General features: G+C 39.4%; 1 protein-coding gene across 2 annotated transcripts in view; it reads left to right on the forward strand.

Moving 5' to 3' along the window:
• znf609a (zinc finger protein 609a) overlaps nt 1-17,071 on the forward strand; it is a 71,817-nt gene that overhangs the window by 12,157 nt on the left and 42,589 nt on the right. Inside the window, exon 2 of one of the 2 annotated variants that reach the window (XM_079450356.1) lies at nt 13,738-14,619. In XM_079450356.1, the coding sequence (XP_079306482.1) occupies nt 13,870-14,619 (750 nt within the window). In that variant the 5' untranslated portion in view covers nt 13,738-13,869. The remainder of the gene's footprint in view (nt 1-13,737; nt 14,620-17,071) is intronic. The other variant, XM_079450357.1, reaches the window with a different exon arrangement.

The raw sequence follows: 17,071 nt of genomic DNA on the forward strand, positions 1-17,071 counted from the left end.
TGACCTATTTGTCAGTATCAGTGAGACCGTTATTTTGCGAAAAATAATTGGATAATTGCATTGCAGTCTGATTTAAGCCACTTAATTTTTTTTTTTATTATATTATTTTTTATTTTTAAAACATTCAGTCAGGGAACACTGTGCTGCTAGTAAAAAAGTTAGTCTGGAGCCCTGCAGTAACCTGAAACGCGGTATAGATCTTTTCAGAACCGCTACGATGTGTGAGGTAAACGTTTTGCATGAGGGGTTTTGATCTCGCCCAACCCTTCTTCGCTGATTTGCAGATATGTTCAAACTCGTCTTGCATCAACATTAAATAACAAAATGATTGAATGGATTGACAGCGTCACGCAGCTATAAAATCTGACCTTTAATACAGAAGCATTTGTGAAGATGTGAAAGCGGCTTGTAGTCAGATTAATTGTAGCTGTAGGCTTCTGTTTGTCATCTCGGTTAAATGTGAATGTAAATCAGTTGAGGAATCTTCAGATGTACTGGTGGCGTTTCTCAATTCTAAAAGTTTATTAGTTAGTTTATTAGTTTTGAAAGTTTGAACAGCCTCGACTTGAGGTGCAAATCCTCCACACTGCCAGATCCTTAGACGTCTAAGGGTATTACGTTTATACTAGATTAACACGATTTTACACCTGTTCTAACACCTCGTGAACACCCTTGTTGTCTCCTTAAAGCAGTAGTTCTCAAACTTATTTGTTGTATGGCCCACTTTGTGTAGAGTGCATCGCTTTGCGGCCCCCATATAAATTCTTATAATCTTAAACCTTGAATGTCAATTAAACCAAAAACAAATTCTTTTTTACAATGTTGGAAAATCACTAATTTCGGTGGGTGGTCCTATTTTTCTGATGTTTGATTGGATATAATTTATGATCAATTTGTATATTTCATATAATTCCATGAAATTACTGTTGTTCTATTGAATGTCAACAGCCAGATTACATCACACCAATAGAATCCAAATAGCAGTGCACACTATTATAGTTTCCATTTAAACAAATATAACTCCCATTATAACCCTTAAATCCATAAAGATTTCTATGTTGGTAGTGAATTTTTTTAATAGTTCATAGGTTACATAGGCTGATTTATTCATTTTTTAAGTATTTGGGATTTTAGAAATAAGTAGAAAATGTGTTGAATGTTTCATTTCCTCCAAGTGAAATAAGCAAAACGTTTAGATCGCGTTTCAATTGGTCAGCCGTGAGTTGACACAGGGTGCTTGTGTAGATCAAGCCTCGTCCATATTGCCAGATGTGCTTGTGGAGATTTGCAGTTCGGAGCCGACTCGAGTATAAACGAGCATTACGAAACTGGCTTAGCAAATGGCAACCTCTCACATCCCAATTGCGATTCGATTTATCGTTCAGCCCTAGCTTGAACCCCTTCATATCAAAAAACCTTTGGTTTACTTATAAGCATTTCCGAATTAATTATCTAAATAAATTATGTGTTTTCTTTATTTAACAACTAAAGCTGCAAAAGTGACTGTTTACTTGCCGCTATCACTGCTAAATGCTTCACAGACAGCGATCACCTCTTCTTCTTCGGCTCTTGTCTTGGTTACAAAAACAACACGTCTTTGGAAATTGACAGCTAGTGGCTTTTGCCTGTCGACGTGGACAACGACACACAAATTTAAATGTTGTCTACAGCGTAGGTCCGACGCATAAGTAAAAAACACGCTCAAGGCAGTAGCGCATTTGTCATGAAACCTCACAGATCACTGACGTAGGCAGGAGATTGCAATTCAAATACTTTCTGGTAGTTGTCCAGTGTACACAAATTTATTGGCATCACTGTAGACATAGTGTAACATTTGACAGTATTTCTATTCTGGTGTCAGTTGGATGGTAGACGTCCGTCTCTGCGGCTGTAGTCTTTGTTTGGTTGAGTTCATTTCCCCCGTCGCCATCCTGCTGGGATTTACTTTGCCAACTCCTCCATCTCGTCCTGCAGAAAAACAGTCTTTACACACCATGCCAGGCAGTTAACACACCATCAGACAGATTTTCTCTCTTCTTTTGTTTAGCCGAGAGACATTGGCCGGGAAATTGGCAGTAAAACGACTCCACAGATCACAAGATTGTGGTGATATCTCTATTTTCTTTATCAGGCTTCATGTTACTGTGAAATAATTTTCTGAGCTTCAGAATATAAATATATAAACACTGGGTGTTTAATGGAAACACTTCTAAAATGTGCTACTTTTTAGTGTCATACAATTTTAGATGTGCAGAAAAGTCTTATGTCTGTTGTGGGACTGGAAACCTTTTCACTAGTTTTATGAGCTTTTCCTTTAGTCCAATTGACATTTCTCAGAGGACCCTTGACTCCTGCTGGCACTGGGTTTTTTTATCAATTATTTCAGGCCTAACTGTGTATTGTGTACTTTTATGAAAGTTCTTTCTTATTTGTATTATTAAAAACATGTCCACATTTCACACACAATCCAAAAAATTTAAATGTGTTATAAAGGGTTTGGGCATCGTTTCAAATTTATCGATTTCTATTCCAAATTCGATTCTGCTTATCGATTCCTTACGATTCTTAGTTTCAATTCCAAAGCGGTGAAAAAGCAATAAAAGCTAAATCAAAAATATATATTTTCTGCCATTATTTACATCTGAACAAACTCAAATGTGTCCTGTGTGAGCCTTCCTTTCGAAGCGAGGGAGAAGGGGATCTCACATATAGCATGTGCCGGTGTCCTGTCGAATTTTCCTACCATATTGGATTTTCCTACCGCAGGGCACATCTTAATATAATCTAAACCACATTGACAAAATAAACAGGTATGATGATTTTGCAATGCAAAAATACCCTGTCAGATAGTCCTAACATCTTAAAATAAACATGTAGGATTTATTTACAGCGCAATTCCCTTTCATGTTGTCCTACCAGTATTAAATAAATATGTAGAATGATTTAACATCGGAAATACACTATGGGATTCCCGTAGCAGTATAAAATGACACGGATGTTTTTATTGGACAAAAAAAGACGTAACATTGATGTACGGATGGCTCCGGCATTGTACCCGCACTAGTGTCTTTGGGGGCTAATGAAGAACACTCAGCGTCAGCAGTGGATGCGTAACTCATCAAATATGGTGCATTCTTGTAATTCGCTACGATGAACCAATTTGCAATTTTGGCAAAGCATCTAGCTACATGCTTGCATCTTGCAACAATAGTTTGTCCCAATTAAATATACTTAGCTTTGTCTTTTTGTGATGCAGCCACACTTCAGAGCGCCTTCCACGGTCCAGCGTGTGAACTGACTTTTAGTATTCGAACGAAAGGTTCTCGCAGATGGCCATGTCACGTCAGGTGGCTTGACAGATTATGTGAAAACTATGTGACCGTGCGGTCCAGAATCGTTAAGTGGAATCGACTTTTTAAGGATCCGATTCCTTTCTTATTGGAATTGGAATCAAATTTATATTCCCAACCCTAGTGTTATATCATAATAATAATAATTTTGTAAGACGTTATGTATCGTGAGAGCAGTTTCAGTATCTTAAGCTTAGCTCTATTGAGTTTAATTGATGCTCATCTTACTAGCAATCTTTGTGAAATCAAATGTGGCTGTTATATGTGTTTTTATGAAATGTATGATTTTGGAGTGATGTAGGACCTGGGAGTCGTTCTTAAAATGACTGTCAAAAGGTTCACCAAACAGAAAATATTCCAGGCATTTGTTTTGTTTAATTGTAGTTTAGCTATAATTGTTTCAGATTAAGTTTCATGTCAGTCTATTCTTTGCGATACATGTTTTTGCACTCTTACATTGAAGAAGACACTCCTCCCGTCTCTTTTCCAGCCCTGAGCTTCTCTTCAAATGCTGGTTTAGTCGCAGTATGAATTAAACATGCGGTTGTGAAGGTAACACAGCACAGCACCTGCTGGGCTTGAAGCCTCCGAGCGTGCGCTTGTGTACTTCACAGCTCGCTTTTCTGTGCTCCCCTGTGATTTAATGGATTTTTTTGTATTTTTGAAGACACGATGAGAAGTCTTTGGAATGGCCTCGGCTCGTGGTCCGTGGAATTTCGGTGTGGGGGGGTTGAATTTGCTTGGGTGTTTTGTTGGTCTCAGCTTTAGCATGAGTTCATCATTAATTTATTGTCTGGGACAAACACAATTGAACACACAGCTGCCGCCCATTTAATGGCTCTGTATAGTCGTGATTTGGAAGCCGATTCGCTGAGCAGAAACTGAAGGTGGTGTTCTGTTGTCTTGAGATCCTTATATGTGTAAGTAAAACATTGTTGTGTAATTTGTTATTATATTGTTGTTAAGTAATTGTTATTACTTTTCAACATTACACACAGGATTTCTTCCTGCATTTTTAGAAGTGGTATTCACAGTGTGATCGTTGTTCTCTTGGCTGTAAACACTTTAACATGCAATGTCTGAATAAACAACACATTCTCCTAATCCAAACAGTCCATTGTGGTGTTGTGCTGGTTTTTTGTGTCAGAAATTCTTCTTAAAACCACATCTGAACTACCCCCCCCCCCCCATTGGGCGTGACCCGCATGGCAAATCCCAATAGCTTTCTCTAAGCATAGCTAAGTATGTGTATGACTCCATTATGAAATGGGCTAACTCAGTGTTTCGGCTATATTCATTTCGCCATGGCTGGCCACGACGCCAAAAATCCTCCCCACCATGACTACAGTGACGTTCCCATTCATTCATAATTTGTCCAGCCATTGTTGCCAAGTTTGCAACTCTTTCACTAGACTTAGCGACTTTTCCAACCCCTTGAGGGCTTTGTTCATTATAACAAAGTAAGTATAGGACAGGAGGGACACATTTTAAACTGTCATTTTAAAAAGTTTTATAACTGCGCAGCTCGCAAGTGACGTCACAGACCAACTGATTGATTATGAACTATTTTCAGTATTGATTTTATCGCTAAGTACTTTTAATGTTAGTAAATCCATACGTTACTTTTGGGTTTGTGGTGGGAAATTTCCCAGTTCCAAGGTGTCTTGAACGCGTTATTAAAATATGTGATTAAGTCATGCATATGTTAATTAGCGTATGACGTCATCAAGCGCCACAGTTTTGCAAAATCCTAGCAGAAACACTGGGCTGACTAGTCTTAAAAAGGCTTTGTCGAGTCAAGACACGTTTTTGCAAATGTGAAACAGCAAAAAATTTTATATTGAGCATTGTCCCCAGAAGTAAATGTGTAATAGCAGGTGGTTTGTAGTGTGACTGTAATTGTTTTGAAAGCTTTTGTGCTTTAAAGATAGTGAATTTAGAGACAAAAAGTTACAAATCCCCTTAAAAACGTCAACGCAACTAGTTGAGCTCACTAATCCGACCACAGTTAAGCTGTATGTTGAGCAGTGAAATGTGTTTTAAAGGTGATATATTACATGAGGTTTATTTGTAGGTCAGCTGAGATGAAAAGCAGTCGACCCTGAAGGTCTGAAGTGTTGGGTTTGACTCAACTTCCCCCAGAGCGCGAGTGATTGATGATGTGTGTTAATAAAACAACAACGACTGAATAGGGAGGTTTGTGTATTTGTTTATTGACTCTTTAGCCTGACTACTCAAGTCTTTTCCTGCTGTGTTTGGTGTGATGTTTTGTCTGCGGGTTTCTGCTGGTAACTGTTTTATATTGTCATGTTGGCAACCAAATGGCTTCTCTTTACCTGAGGCGGTTTCCTGCAATCGTTGGCTGATTATACCTAGGTATCAAGTGGAGCACATTACAACTTTCTCAAATGACTTCAAATTAGGGCTTACACCGGACCTCAATTGAGTGTCTAGTTGTCAGTTTTTGCACGCAAGAAAGATGCAACCGTCAGTTATAAATACGTTAAATGTTTTGGTGTGAACCAAAATGAAACTTTTAAATGAGTAAATAAACTAGCACTGTCTGCAGAAAAAGGTCTCAAACCTTTGTCAAATAACCATTTAGTTGCTCTGATGGTTTTTGATCATTTCTGTAAACGGGGGATAATTCTGTGTGGCCAAATGTGGTCTTATTTTCTCTTTCATTTACCCTCATGTTACGCTTTTTACTGTTTCTTCCTTTGGACAAATGCAGCAGTAAATATTCTGCTACGTTTGTCTTCAAACAACCATAACAGTAGTCTGAACCTCTTGTGTATGACAACTTTAGATCAAGTCTTTGTAGCTGTCAAATCTTTGAGTATTTCTTTAATTCATGGTGTGAGGTCAATGACTGTCTAAACATCGTAAGGGTTTAAAGCGACAGGAGCGAGTAAATGACGACAGTACTTTCTTTAGTCTTTGTTTGAGCGTGCTGATCCATTAGTTTCCCCAAAGGCCACAGTTCTTAGAAGCAGCACCATGGTCACCTTCCCTTAACTGATTGTTCAAGACATCTGGGAGTTTGTCAGCTGCCTCAAACTTTCAATGTCTACAACACTGTTTCTCTTCTCTCAGTGAATAGGCTTGAAATGATCTGTGACAGCTTCTTTACCCAATGTTCAGTATGACTGTCATCCTCCCTGGCAAATCACTTACCTTTCCAGTGCGAGTAAGTCGTGTTCAAAGCCCTGATTAACTAGATATTCTGTATTATTGTGCCACATGCAAACACTTATTTAAAATGTTATTATTTTATTATAAATTGAACTGCTTGCTAACATTGGTGTCTTTCATGTTGCTTTGCCATTTTTTAAAAGCAGAAAGCCAGTTGTGTGCGTGAGTTTTGGGTACTTTGGGTACATCGCAACTAATAGCACAGATTGTCACGGTAAAATCACTGTAATGCACTGCATGTCATGGCGTATTAGTTTGCTTGATTTGCGTGATCAACTACACCATTGCAATTGAGCTGAAAAGCTTTATGTTCTATCTTTGTGGCATTAAATAAAGACTCAAGTTCTCCTCTTTGACAGGCTTGACTTAAGAGTACCAACAGAACCAGTGACGTCTTCAGGGTATGTCTGTCTACCCGCATGCATACACAGAAAGTTCATCTGGCTTAGCGTAATCGTGACCTGGCAGACGGCCGAACCCAGACAGGTTGCTCGGGGACAGGGCGAAAACTCTTGGAATGGAACATCACGTACGTTCACAAATTGAAATCCCGCTGCGCGTCCAAACCGACCATTCCTCCTGACATTTTGCTGAGACACTTGATTTCCGTCACCTGAAGCTTCCTGCAAATGTGTGTTTCGCTCAGCAGTTCAAGCACACAATCCAATTACACTGTGAAATCTCAGTGTGGCGGCTGATGCAGAATGTCCGGTCTGTGGCCTGCAGGCTGACTCTTAGAAACAGCTTGTTAAGAAGTGCCCTTATAGGACAGCTTTTGGCTTGGATGTGTTAGCAGAGCTGGCAAAATGTTTGTAGGTTCAGGAGCTTCTTAACTTTACTAACATCTGCTAACAACATATAAAAATACGTTGAATATGATATTATTGAAAAATGCCCATCCCTAGTTTATATATATATAGCGCGATAAGTCGATAAATTGACTATCGTGACAGACCTAGTTGTTTTTTTGTACATTACATGGTGTTAATGTGGTTTCAAAGCCATGACATAAACAAACGTTACTGCCCATGCTCGCTTTTGTGGGCAAAACTTAACGTCCGGTATACATCCTCAAAGAATAAAGGACATATTATTTTTTTTTCTTGTTATCAGAAATAATCAACAAGTAAATTACTTTAGCCAGTACTGTTTTTAGTTACCAGTAGAAGAAACGTTACTTGGCTTAACTTTTCAAAAAATAAAAAAAGTTTAGACAATGCAATGCGAGTTGCTTTCTGCCAAATGCGTAAATGTAAATGCTTAGTTTCACGACCTATTTAATGAGTTGTAATTAAGTAAATATATTATCAAATGTAACATAGTTTATTTAATACAATGATTGTACAATCAAATAATATAACTATTTATTTTTAAATTAATTTATATTAATATTTTAAAGCACAATCAACACATGCTGAGCGGAAGTTAACTTTGGCTAGGTGCATGCGCTATATGTATCTATAGTATATGTTTGTTTGTTCGTTTGTTTGTTTAGAAGTTGTGCAAGATTCAATGATTCATTCACCGTTGTTGCCTTTTGCTGTTGTCATTAAAAAAAACTATATTTTGTAAGTTTAAGTCATCATATGACATCTTTCCGGAAATATTATGTTAATGTGCGTTGTGTATTTTGGCACACCATAGCTGTTTGTTTAACTTGTTATATTTTGATGCTCATGTGCGGTTAAAGCAGATTATCTCTGATATATTTTTCACGGATGTCACCTCTGCGTTCGAAGGGTCGGTCTTAAACTGCTTTGGTGTGATGTGAAGTCGAAGGCAGCGTAGTAGGTCAAGCTCGGATAGAATTTCATCCCTCTTTACTGTGTGGTTGGACTAGGCAACCAAACGCCTCAAAGCAGCCCTGTGCAGCTGTTCCCTTCTCGTCTCCGTTGGATCAGATGTTCCCTCAGCGGGCGCTAACGCAGTTGGAGACGGCCTCTGTTTGAATTGGCTGATGGTAAAGTTATGAGGGTTGGAAGGACATTTGGGAACTACCCGTCAGGCCTAATAAGTACTGATTAATGCTTTGGTTTTTAAAGCGAGGGCATTTATGTGCATAAAAGTCATGAGGGCAGTGAAACGGTTCACCATCATTTTAAAATAAGATTTAGCTTGTGGGCTGAACGTTAACTTCTTTTGCACTTAGCACTGGTGCTATAGAGGTTTATAATTTTGTAGCACGTGCCAAACAGTTGTAGCACAAGCATAAAACGTCTGTTATATTAGACAAAAATACACACGTAAAAAAGATGTATTTGTAGTTGATCACATAAAATGGCAGGTAACGGATGAAGGACATTTATTTATAATTTACTTTTTCCCAAGCTCCTTTTTTCTGTTTTAATATTTCTGAGTTCGGTGTTTTCTATTTTTTACTATACAATGATTATATCTTTGTCCACAGACTGTAGTATACTATTATATTATTAACTAAAAGTAAATTGCAGTAAAATTCCTCCTTTTGCAGATGCAATAGTGTTTTTGAACCTTACTATAGTAAATATTAGTTTAGAGAAATAAGAGTTAAGTATATTCTAGTGTTTGTTGTTTATAATCTTTATACTAGAATACTTCAATTTACTATAGTAAATGTAATAGGAGAATACAGTGTTTTTAATCTGGATGTTCAAGTTAACCAGAGTTTTTTTTTGACGAATCGTCGCAAAGAGTGTGTGACTGACAATAGTTTTTCTCTGACAGTGAAATGCTTATGAAATGATCTCTCAGAGTAGCTCTGGAGAAGATGGAATTCATGTGTTCATGTTCTCATTCAGTGAGACACAGACAAATGCACGAGCGTCACACGTGTACATCAACTGGTGGCCTGATGCGGCCCGCCAATCATCTTTACCTGTCCTGCCATAACATTTCTAATAAATGTAGAGACTTTAAGAGCTGTGGGCTTTAAATGCACGTCCTGAGATGCCACATCTTTGAAAGTCCAAAACGCTGCTACATTCAATAGGAAAGTACCTCCTGCAGCTCATAATGATAAATTGACCTCTAATAAAGCAATTTGAACGGGCTGTCCAACAAACGTACTGTTATTTACAACGTTATACTCTGCAATCCACAGCCACAGGCAGTCAGGTTGCGCTAACGATAGGTGGCGTTCCAAACGCGTCTAGTGCCCTTGAAAGTAACCGCAGGAAGGGTACAAATAAGGGAAAAACTGTGTTGTTTTTATTACTGCATTCATTATGTATGAAAATACGTCTATATTTACGAAAACAGCTGGTTATCTCCCTCCAGAACTTGCGCTTCAAAGGATCTGCCCTTCTAAGTGCGTGGGGCGATAAAAAATTATTAGCATTCAGCTTCTTGCACAGACCAATTGATTTGCTTTATAAGACACCAGTTTAACTCCACAAGTGGCAGGGATTACTTTTGTGCTGAATGTATAAGCGTTTTTGACTTTTATTGATTTGACTTTCATTGATTCAACCAATTATCTTCACAAAAACATCTATAAATCCCCAATACTGGATGCAATATTTATGTGCATGATTTAATATATGACCTATGAGTAAAAGCAACAAAAAACTGTATAAAAGAAACCAAATCCAATAAATAACAGAAGAAATGAGGATATGGTAAAAACTGGCCTGCACCCTTTTTATTCTTTTGGAATCTGGCCCCTTAATGAAAAGTAGTTGAAGACCCCTGGGTTAAACTGTGCAGCTCATTCACATACAGGCAAAACAAGCAGATGACATGTATATTAATCGCCTTCCCTGCTTCCACATCTCCGAAATCACAGGGTTTTAAATATGGACTAAGACAGAGCAGCAGGAAAACAATTTGTAAACACAATAACAACTAAAATAGCGGTGCACCATTCATTTACACACCACACACAAACAAGCGGCTCTGTCTAAATCACGTGCAAAACTGTATCTTTACTGAAAAATGTATTCTTTGTGCAGACAGATGTTTTCATAGCATGTGCGACATATTTGTCGCTGAATTACTGATCTCTCAAAAGAAAAGACACAGAGACATAGTAGAATTCTGAGCGAATATAAGTAGCAAAGCCTTTGTTTAATCTAACCACGGGGAAGTCCTGACTCCTAAGAAAGACCTGTGATTTACTCTAGCCTGTCACTTTCTTTACCCTCTCCAGAAGCCTTTGAAACCATTTTTACTCAATTGCCAGGGGGAATTAAAACTCAAAAGCAGTTTTGCCTATGAAAGCCATGAGGGTCCTCTCGAGTAAAGCCTCTTCCTTTTACGGTTTCATCTGTTTCTGCTGTTTTCCGTCCCGACCTTGATTGTATGTGTTTTTATCTGTTGTTCATCATCAAACAGGTCGAGACGGGTATCGATCCCGAGTCCTGACATCTCTGCCGGCTGTTTGCAGAAGTGCCTGATTTATTTTCTGCTCACGTTTTCTCATCGAGCTGAGGCGTCCGTTGCAGATGCCTGTGTTAATTAGACCCGTGTCGTGTCGGGTGGGGTTGGGAACGGCCTGCCTCTCCCGAGCGCTCCTGGCACTTGCTGGCATGTGGTGGGGAAAGCTGAATTAGTTTAGCGCTGTTATTTACAGCCAGAACCTGAGTGTTGGGCTTATAGAGGACATTGTGTTCCAATGCTGGTTTTTGGTCTTTGTTTACTGATGGATTTTTTTTAGCTTGGACTGGATACTTTTCATATAACAAAATAGACTATAGCTATTTAAAGCCTAGCAAAACTGTGATATACATTTGTGGTCACACCACCCATGTGACTATAAATAAAAAGATGAGTTTTTAATAAGGTGAATGTTAAATGTATTGATCCATCAAAGACATCAGAAACTTTGAGAATGTGTAAAATAATGTCATCTGTCTGCTGTGGCTTGTCTGTTGCCTTTGAGTAAAGAACAGACAAAAGGTCTCTTCTCTTTTAAAGAGATAATTCAGAGCCAAATTTCATCATTTTGTTCCTAATAGGCATGTGTGAAACCATGTCAGTCGCTTGCATCATCGCCTCAACTGTGTTGGATTATATTAACAAGTTTTCTGAAGGTTTGTGTCATATTATTCGCCGAAGGCACAGAGCTAAAGTATTTCTGTGGTTTAGCAAGCAGACAATCGGCTTACATGATTTCACCGTGTGCATATGAGGAGGAAGTACATCTTAGCTTATATGCTACGTCCTGTTTTTGGATGCTGGTGTTTGAATATAGAGTTCTAACGATGAATGTGAATGTCTTGTGAAATGTGAATGTCTTGAAATTTCAGTTAAAATTTCCTGTTGATCTCGGAGAGCCGTAGGCTTCAAAGTGGTAAAAGATGGTTGAAGTGAATTTCCAAAAAGCAGACTGACGGATTACTGAAGATTACATATTAGTGCTATTTGAGCTATTTTTAAGTAGCACCTTTGTAGTTTAAGAAGACAAACTATAATGAAGTTAAAGCGGTTGTAATGTGTACCTACTTTTATGTGGCCTCTTCATAATATCTTGAGCTACCAGTTTGACCTTTCTTCTGTCCCAGACGACATGAATAATGAAGCCTTGCAGAACTAGTTCTTGCTTACTGGTTCTGTTTCTCTTCATTTATATTCTGGAGGTTCTCTAATGGAAAACATCCATAATTATATGACCATGGGCATCTATGACATTTGAACAGAAACCATAACCTTTCTAAAGCACCAGACTTGAGTGGTATTCATGCCAATTGTGAGGAGTTATAAGCCTTGACTTTGTGTTTGCAGTGTATATGTACACATTTCATTAAAATAAATACAATACTGCGCCCTGTGTGGTGGTCACCTGTTTGGTTTTGATATTGTGAACCTGTCGATTTGGGAGGAAGTGGTTTCCAAGTGTGTTTTGATGAAGGCGTCTGGCTTATTTGACTAATGCACTGAAAGTGACCCCAATTTAGCCTTATTCTGTCTTCAAACTAACACATTACGTTACATGGTCAGTACTTATAGTAATTTTTCTAGTCTAGAGATTAGAGATCCACGTTTCTGGATAAATTGAGAATCACTATTGTTTTGTTTCAAATAGAGATCACGATTCGCTTACGATTCTGAATGACAAATAAAAAGTAATTAAGGAATTTTTTCAATTACCATAGGTTAATTATAGTGGTTTCTTTATTTTTGTTGTTCAAACACATTTACTTTATAAAAAGTGTTAATGCATCGAAGTGACTTATGAATTTGTTTTATTGTTTAAATATTTTATATAAGTTGACAATTGAAGGTCTTTAGAAAGATTGATACATTTGCCTGACATCTACATATAGCTTGAAGAGGTCTTTAAAGAACGATACAGCTGATTAACACCAACACAGTATTTGCATATAAACAGTTTAAAATAACCTGTAAACATGGAATGCAGAGTAGTTTGCTGAAAAACAACATACAGCTTCTCCACTTGCGCAAATAAGCACCATACACCTTATACGGGGTGTTTTTACCATAGCGACAGATAAAAACGCGCACAAACTGCAATAGTTAGTTTTATTTCAAACCTGTCCAGTTACGATGTTAAACATAATCAGAACAATGTAACACAATGGTGAAAGACAATCATATGAGCAGTTTGGTTGCCAGGCTGTATTTACTTTGTTGGTTTGTTTTTTGGTTTGAGATTAATTTGGGCAGACTGAGAGATTTTAAAGACGCGTGTCATGCGTTCGAGTTGGCAACTCTCTGCCTTAATCCCAGTACATCTGTGATCACCTGACACACAAATAACGATATTGTGTTGTTGACAAGACTGTTAGGAACTCTGTTTCATACTTCATGATGATAATGCTTTCTCTGCTTCAGCGGCAGCACCAACGCAGATTGGAGCTTTATGACTTTAGTCTGAGCTGTAATAGACGCAGGAGAATTGTTGATTTTCTTTAATGAGATCGTGTGGGTGTTTGACTCGAGATCGCCATCTTTTAACGATTAGTCGTGCAGCTCTACTAGAGATATTTAGAATGAGTTTATATTAAATAAGTGCTTGAAATCAAAGTGGCGTGGTAGAATTCTTTATTCCTGTTATGCCTGGAAATTTCTCCTATTTTTAAGCATTTACTTCTAGCGAATTTTTACCAAACAAAAGCTATCACACAGCACAAGTGCTAAGAGTAATTTAAAATGTAAAAAGACCTCAAGGTAATAGTTTAGTGTACTAACCAAGTGAGAGAATTAAGAGCAAAATTACAACGTCATTAACATGTTTCTGTTTCCTTTCCTGCAGGGCAACAATGAGGGTAACTGGGAAGTGGAAACCATCAGGACCCTGAGGCTGGTGTAAATGCGCTTTCTGACTGCCTCAGCTGTCTGAGAAGGTCAGAGCTCCCAGTTGCACGCTTGGGCCGTTCGCACTAAGATGTCCCTCAGTAGTGGCACTGCAGGCGGGAAAGGTGTGGACTCGAATGCGGTGGACACTTACGACAGCGGGGATGAGTGGGATATTGGTGTAGGAAACCTGATCATTGACCTCGACGCCGACTTAGAAAAAGACAAGCTTGAGATGTCTGGCACCAAGGACGGGGACGGAATGGCTGCTGCGTCAAGCGCTGTAGCTGCATTGCCGGATAACATTAAATTCATTAATCCCGTGCCGCCCCCACCTATCAAGGACAGCAAATCCAAAACTAAACGTAGTAAAAATTCCAAGGACAATAGCAAATCCTCAACCCCTGATGGGGCCAAGAAGGACAGCCAGGGGCGGACCCCGAACGAGGGCGCTGGGCCCACTGTGGGCAGCGGTTCCACAACATTACCCAGCTCTGGAAAAGGATCGGATAAAAGTAACAAGGCCTCTCGTGCGGTTCCTAGTGGAAAGAAAGACAAAGAAAGTTCTGGTAAAAGTAAAAAGGACAAGAATGATGGTGTTCAAGCCGGGACCCTGCCCGTAGAGAAGGACCCAGCGAGCCAGGTTTTGCCTTTAGGGCAGGCTCGGAATACCCCTTTCGAGGGGACGCTAAATACGGACAGCGCTGAACAATTAGGGAATATTACCCTCGATACTGCTGGAATAGTCGCGCCGTTGAGTATCAAGAGCGAACCAGAAGAAGTGGACAATAATGATTGCAGGAACATGAAGAAAGTAAAAAGCGAGAAGGTGAGTCAAAAGGTGATAATAGTTTTCTTTAAGGTCTGCGATGTTCAGGAAGCCATTAGACACTTTGGCACCCTTTATTAGTCTGGTATTAGCTTGAATGGTTTGATGTTTCCATTTACAGAGCTATTGTGAACATCTGGACAAGAATTAGGAGTGTTGAGTTCACCTGCGTTATGTGCTGGAGGTTAATGCTATTTCAGCTGTCTAGAAATTAACTAGCGATCAGCAGTACCGGACATAAACCTGGGTGTGCCATCCTGCAGTTTGGAGTTCCTCTTGGCAGCAGTCCATTTCAGAATGTGAGGAAAACCAGCATGTTGTTTGTTGTTGTATATAGTTGTGCCAAAAGAGATGAAGGTAACGGACCAGCGGCCAGTGAGGCATTCACACAACCCATTAACTCCCAGGATGCTAATACATTCCTGCTTACTGTCATCAAGGTGAAAAAAATATTTCAGTTATAAGATTAAACATTGTCAAACAAATCTATTGAAATAAGATGATGCTAATCTAAACTGGTGCCTGGAGAGGATAGAGGTTTGTGTTTCTGCTTTCAACAGATCTTTGAAATTCCTAGCTAGTGAATCAGTATTCAGCAGTGGATGTTCATGCTCACAGCATTGTGTTTCCTACCTAGCAGCCCTCCTGGGAGCCATTGAAATATAACACTCGGAACCCTTGCTTGCTTTCAGTCGTGACAGGCAGACAAATTTAGACTCTGGTAAAGAGCAACATGCTGCCTTCAAAGGGAGTTTCTTTAGAAAGAATCTGATCTGTGCATTCTTGAAATAGACGTTTGTTCAGCTGGCTCGATGTTGTGGGTTGAATCATCTTAAGATCATTATCTTAAGTCTGTTGTAATATTGTTTTCATAGGTATGTTAAGTGTAAACTCATTTATACCAACACGTTCATCTTTGAGGTCAACTGGCGTCATGGTGGCTATGAGTAGTTGTATTTACAGGATAATGAGAGGATTTAGATCTTGTCAAATATCCGATCCGACGAGTCCGTAACCGTTTCTCTTTATTTTGAGCTCTGAGGTTTGTTTTCCTACACAAATATGTACAGTGTTTTAAATCCTGTCGTTTGCTTCTGTTCTTTAACGGTTGTGTTGCGTTTCAGGGCTAATTCTGCAGGGGAGATGTGAACCGCTTTTGTCGTCTCGATATGAAGTGTATCTGTTTGCCTAGCTTGAATTGGCCAAATCTCTTTGTGGTGGTCAAATGTTATGGTCGAGGGTGAGATGTGTCCCTGGTACAGATTCTGTTATTACTATAGTACTTGGCTGCCAATGGCTCTATTCACTGCTTCCTCTGACTGCCGCTATTGTTTTCTGCTACATTCCTTAAACAAGCGTAAGGGGGTTCTCTGAGGGCCTCGGGCGGGGTGGGGCGGTGGGGGGTAGAGTACAGCTCAAGCAAACGGCAAATAGCTTCCTCTCGCTTCTTAACAACCAGATCTCGAGGTGTGAGGAGGCCATGCGATCGAGTGTCAGGGAGGGGAACCGGGAAGTTTTTCAACCGTCTCTAAAGTTGTTTCAAATTTCCACATCCCTGGGTGCGGGCGGGGCGCTGTGGGCTCAGGTGGCGTGACAGCAGGCCGGGCTGGTTTTCCCACCTCGCGGAAGCCCCACATGGCTGTGCAGAAATTCAAGAACGCCTTTTACCCGCCGCGTACCCCTGCCTGCAGGACCGGCATATCTGATGCAACAGTGCACAAGTAGTCGTTAACAATCCGAGAATAACGCCGGCTAATTTAATTCCTCTGTGAAGGAGTGACTTTCTCTAACAGGCTGTTTTCAGTATGTGACTGAACCAGTTCATGATATCTGTGATTATAACCTGTCGTCCTGAACTTGATTATCAGAGTCATTCCAATGGGTGTGATTGGTTGTATCTACAGGTTAAAGATCAGTTAGTTGGATGGTTAAGATGACCGATGAGGTTGTCTTTTGTGTATATTTTAAAAGTGGTTGTATTGATAACACTGTCGTGTTTTCATTAAGCCTCTTTAACAGTCTGTCATACAGTGATGTTTCTCACTGTCAGGTCTAATCAAGTTATTTTATATTTACGGTTAACACTGAAGCGGGCAGGGAGCTTTCTTACCGTCTGTGTTGATTTTAGCAGTCTGGATTTCTAACTCTATATATAGGTACAATCGCTACGAGTGGATTGAATCTGCTAACCACAACTCACATATGAATTCAGTCCTGCCCTGAGTCCAGTGTTGTAACCCTGTTGCTATGTTTATTACCTCATCATCGCATGGAGATCCAGGAAATCATCTCTGAAGGATAAAGGGTTGATCTGGATGTCAAATGTTAAATATTAGGAGAATTTGTTGGTCAAACTTTTTTCCAACGTCTGGATTTCAGCTTGACAGAAAACTGGCTGTAGGTTCACACCTTGGTTTAGCTGTTGTAATTGGCTCAAGATGGGAATTAGTTTACTTAGTTTAAG

The sequence above is a fragment of the Barbatula barbatula genome (genome assembly GCF_947034865.1).
Source record: "Barbatula barbatula genome assembly, chromosome: 25".
Taxonomy (NCBI): Eukaryota; Metazoa; Chordata; class Actinopteri; order Cypriniformes; family Nemacheilidae; genus Barbatula; species Barbatula barbatula.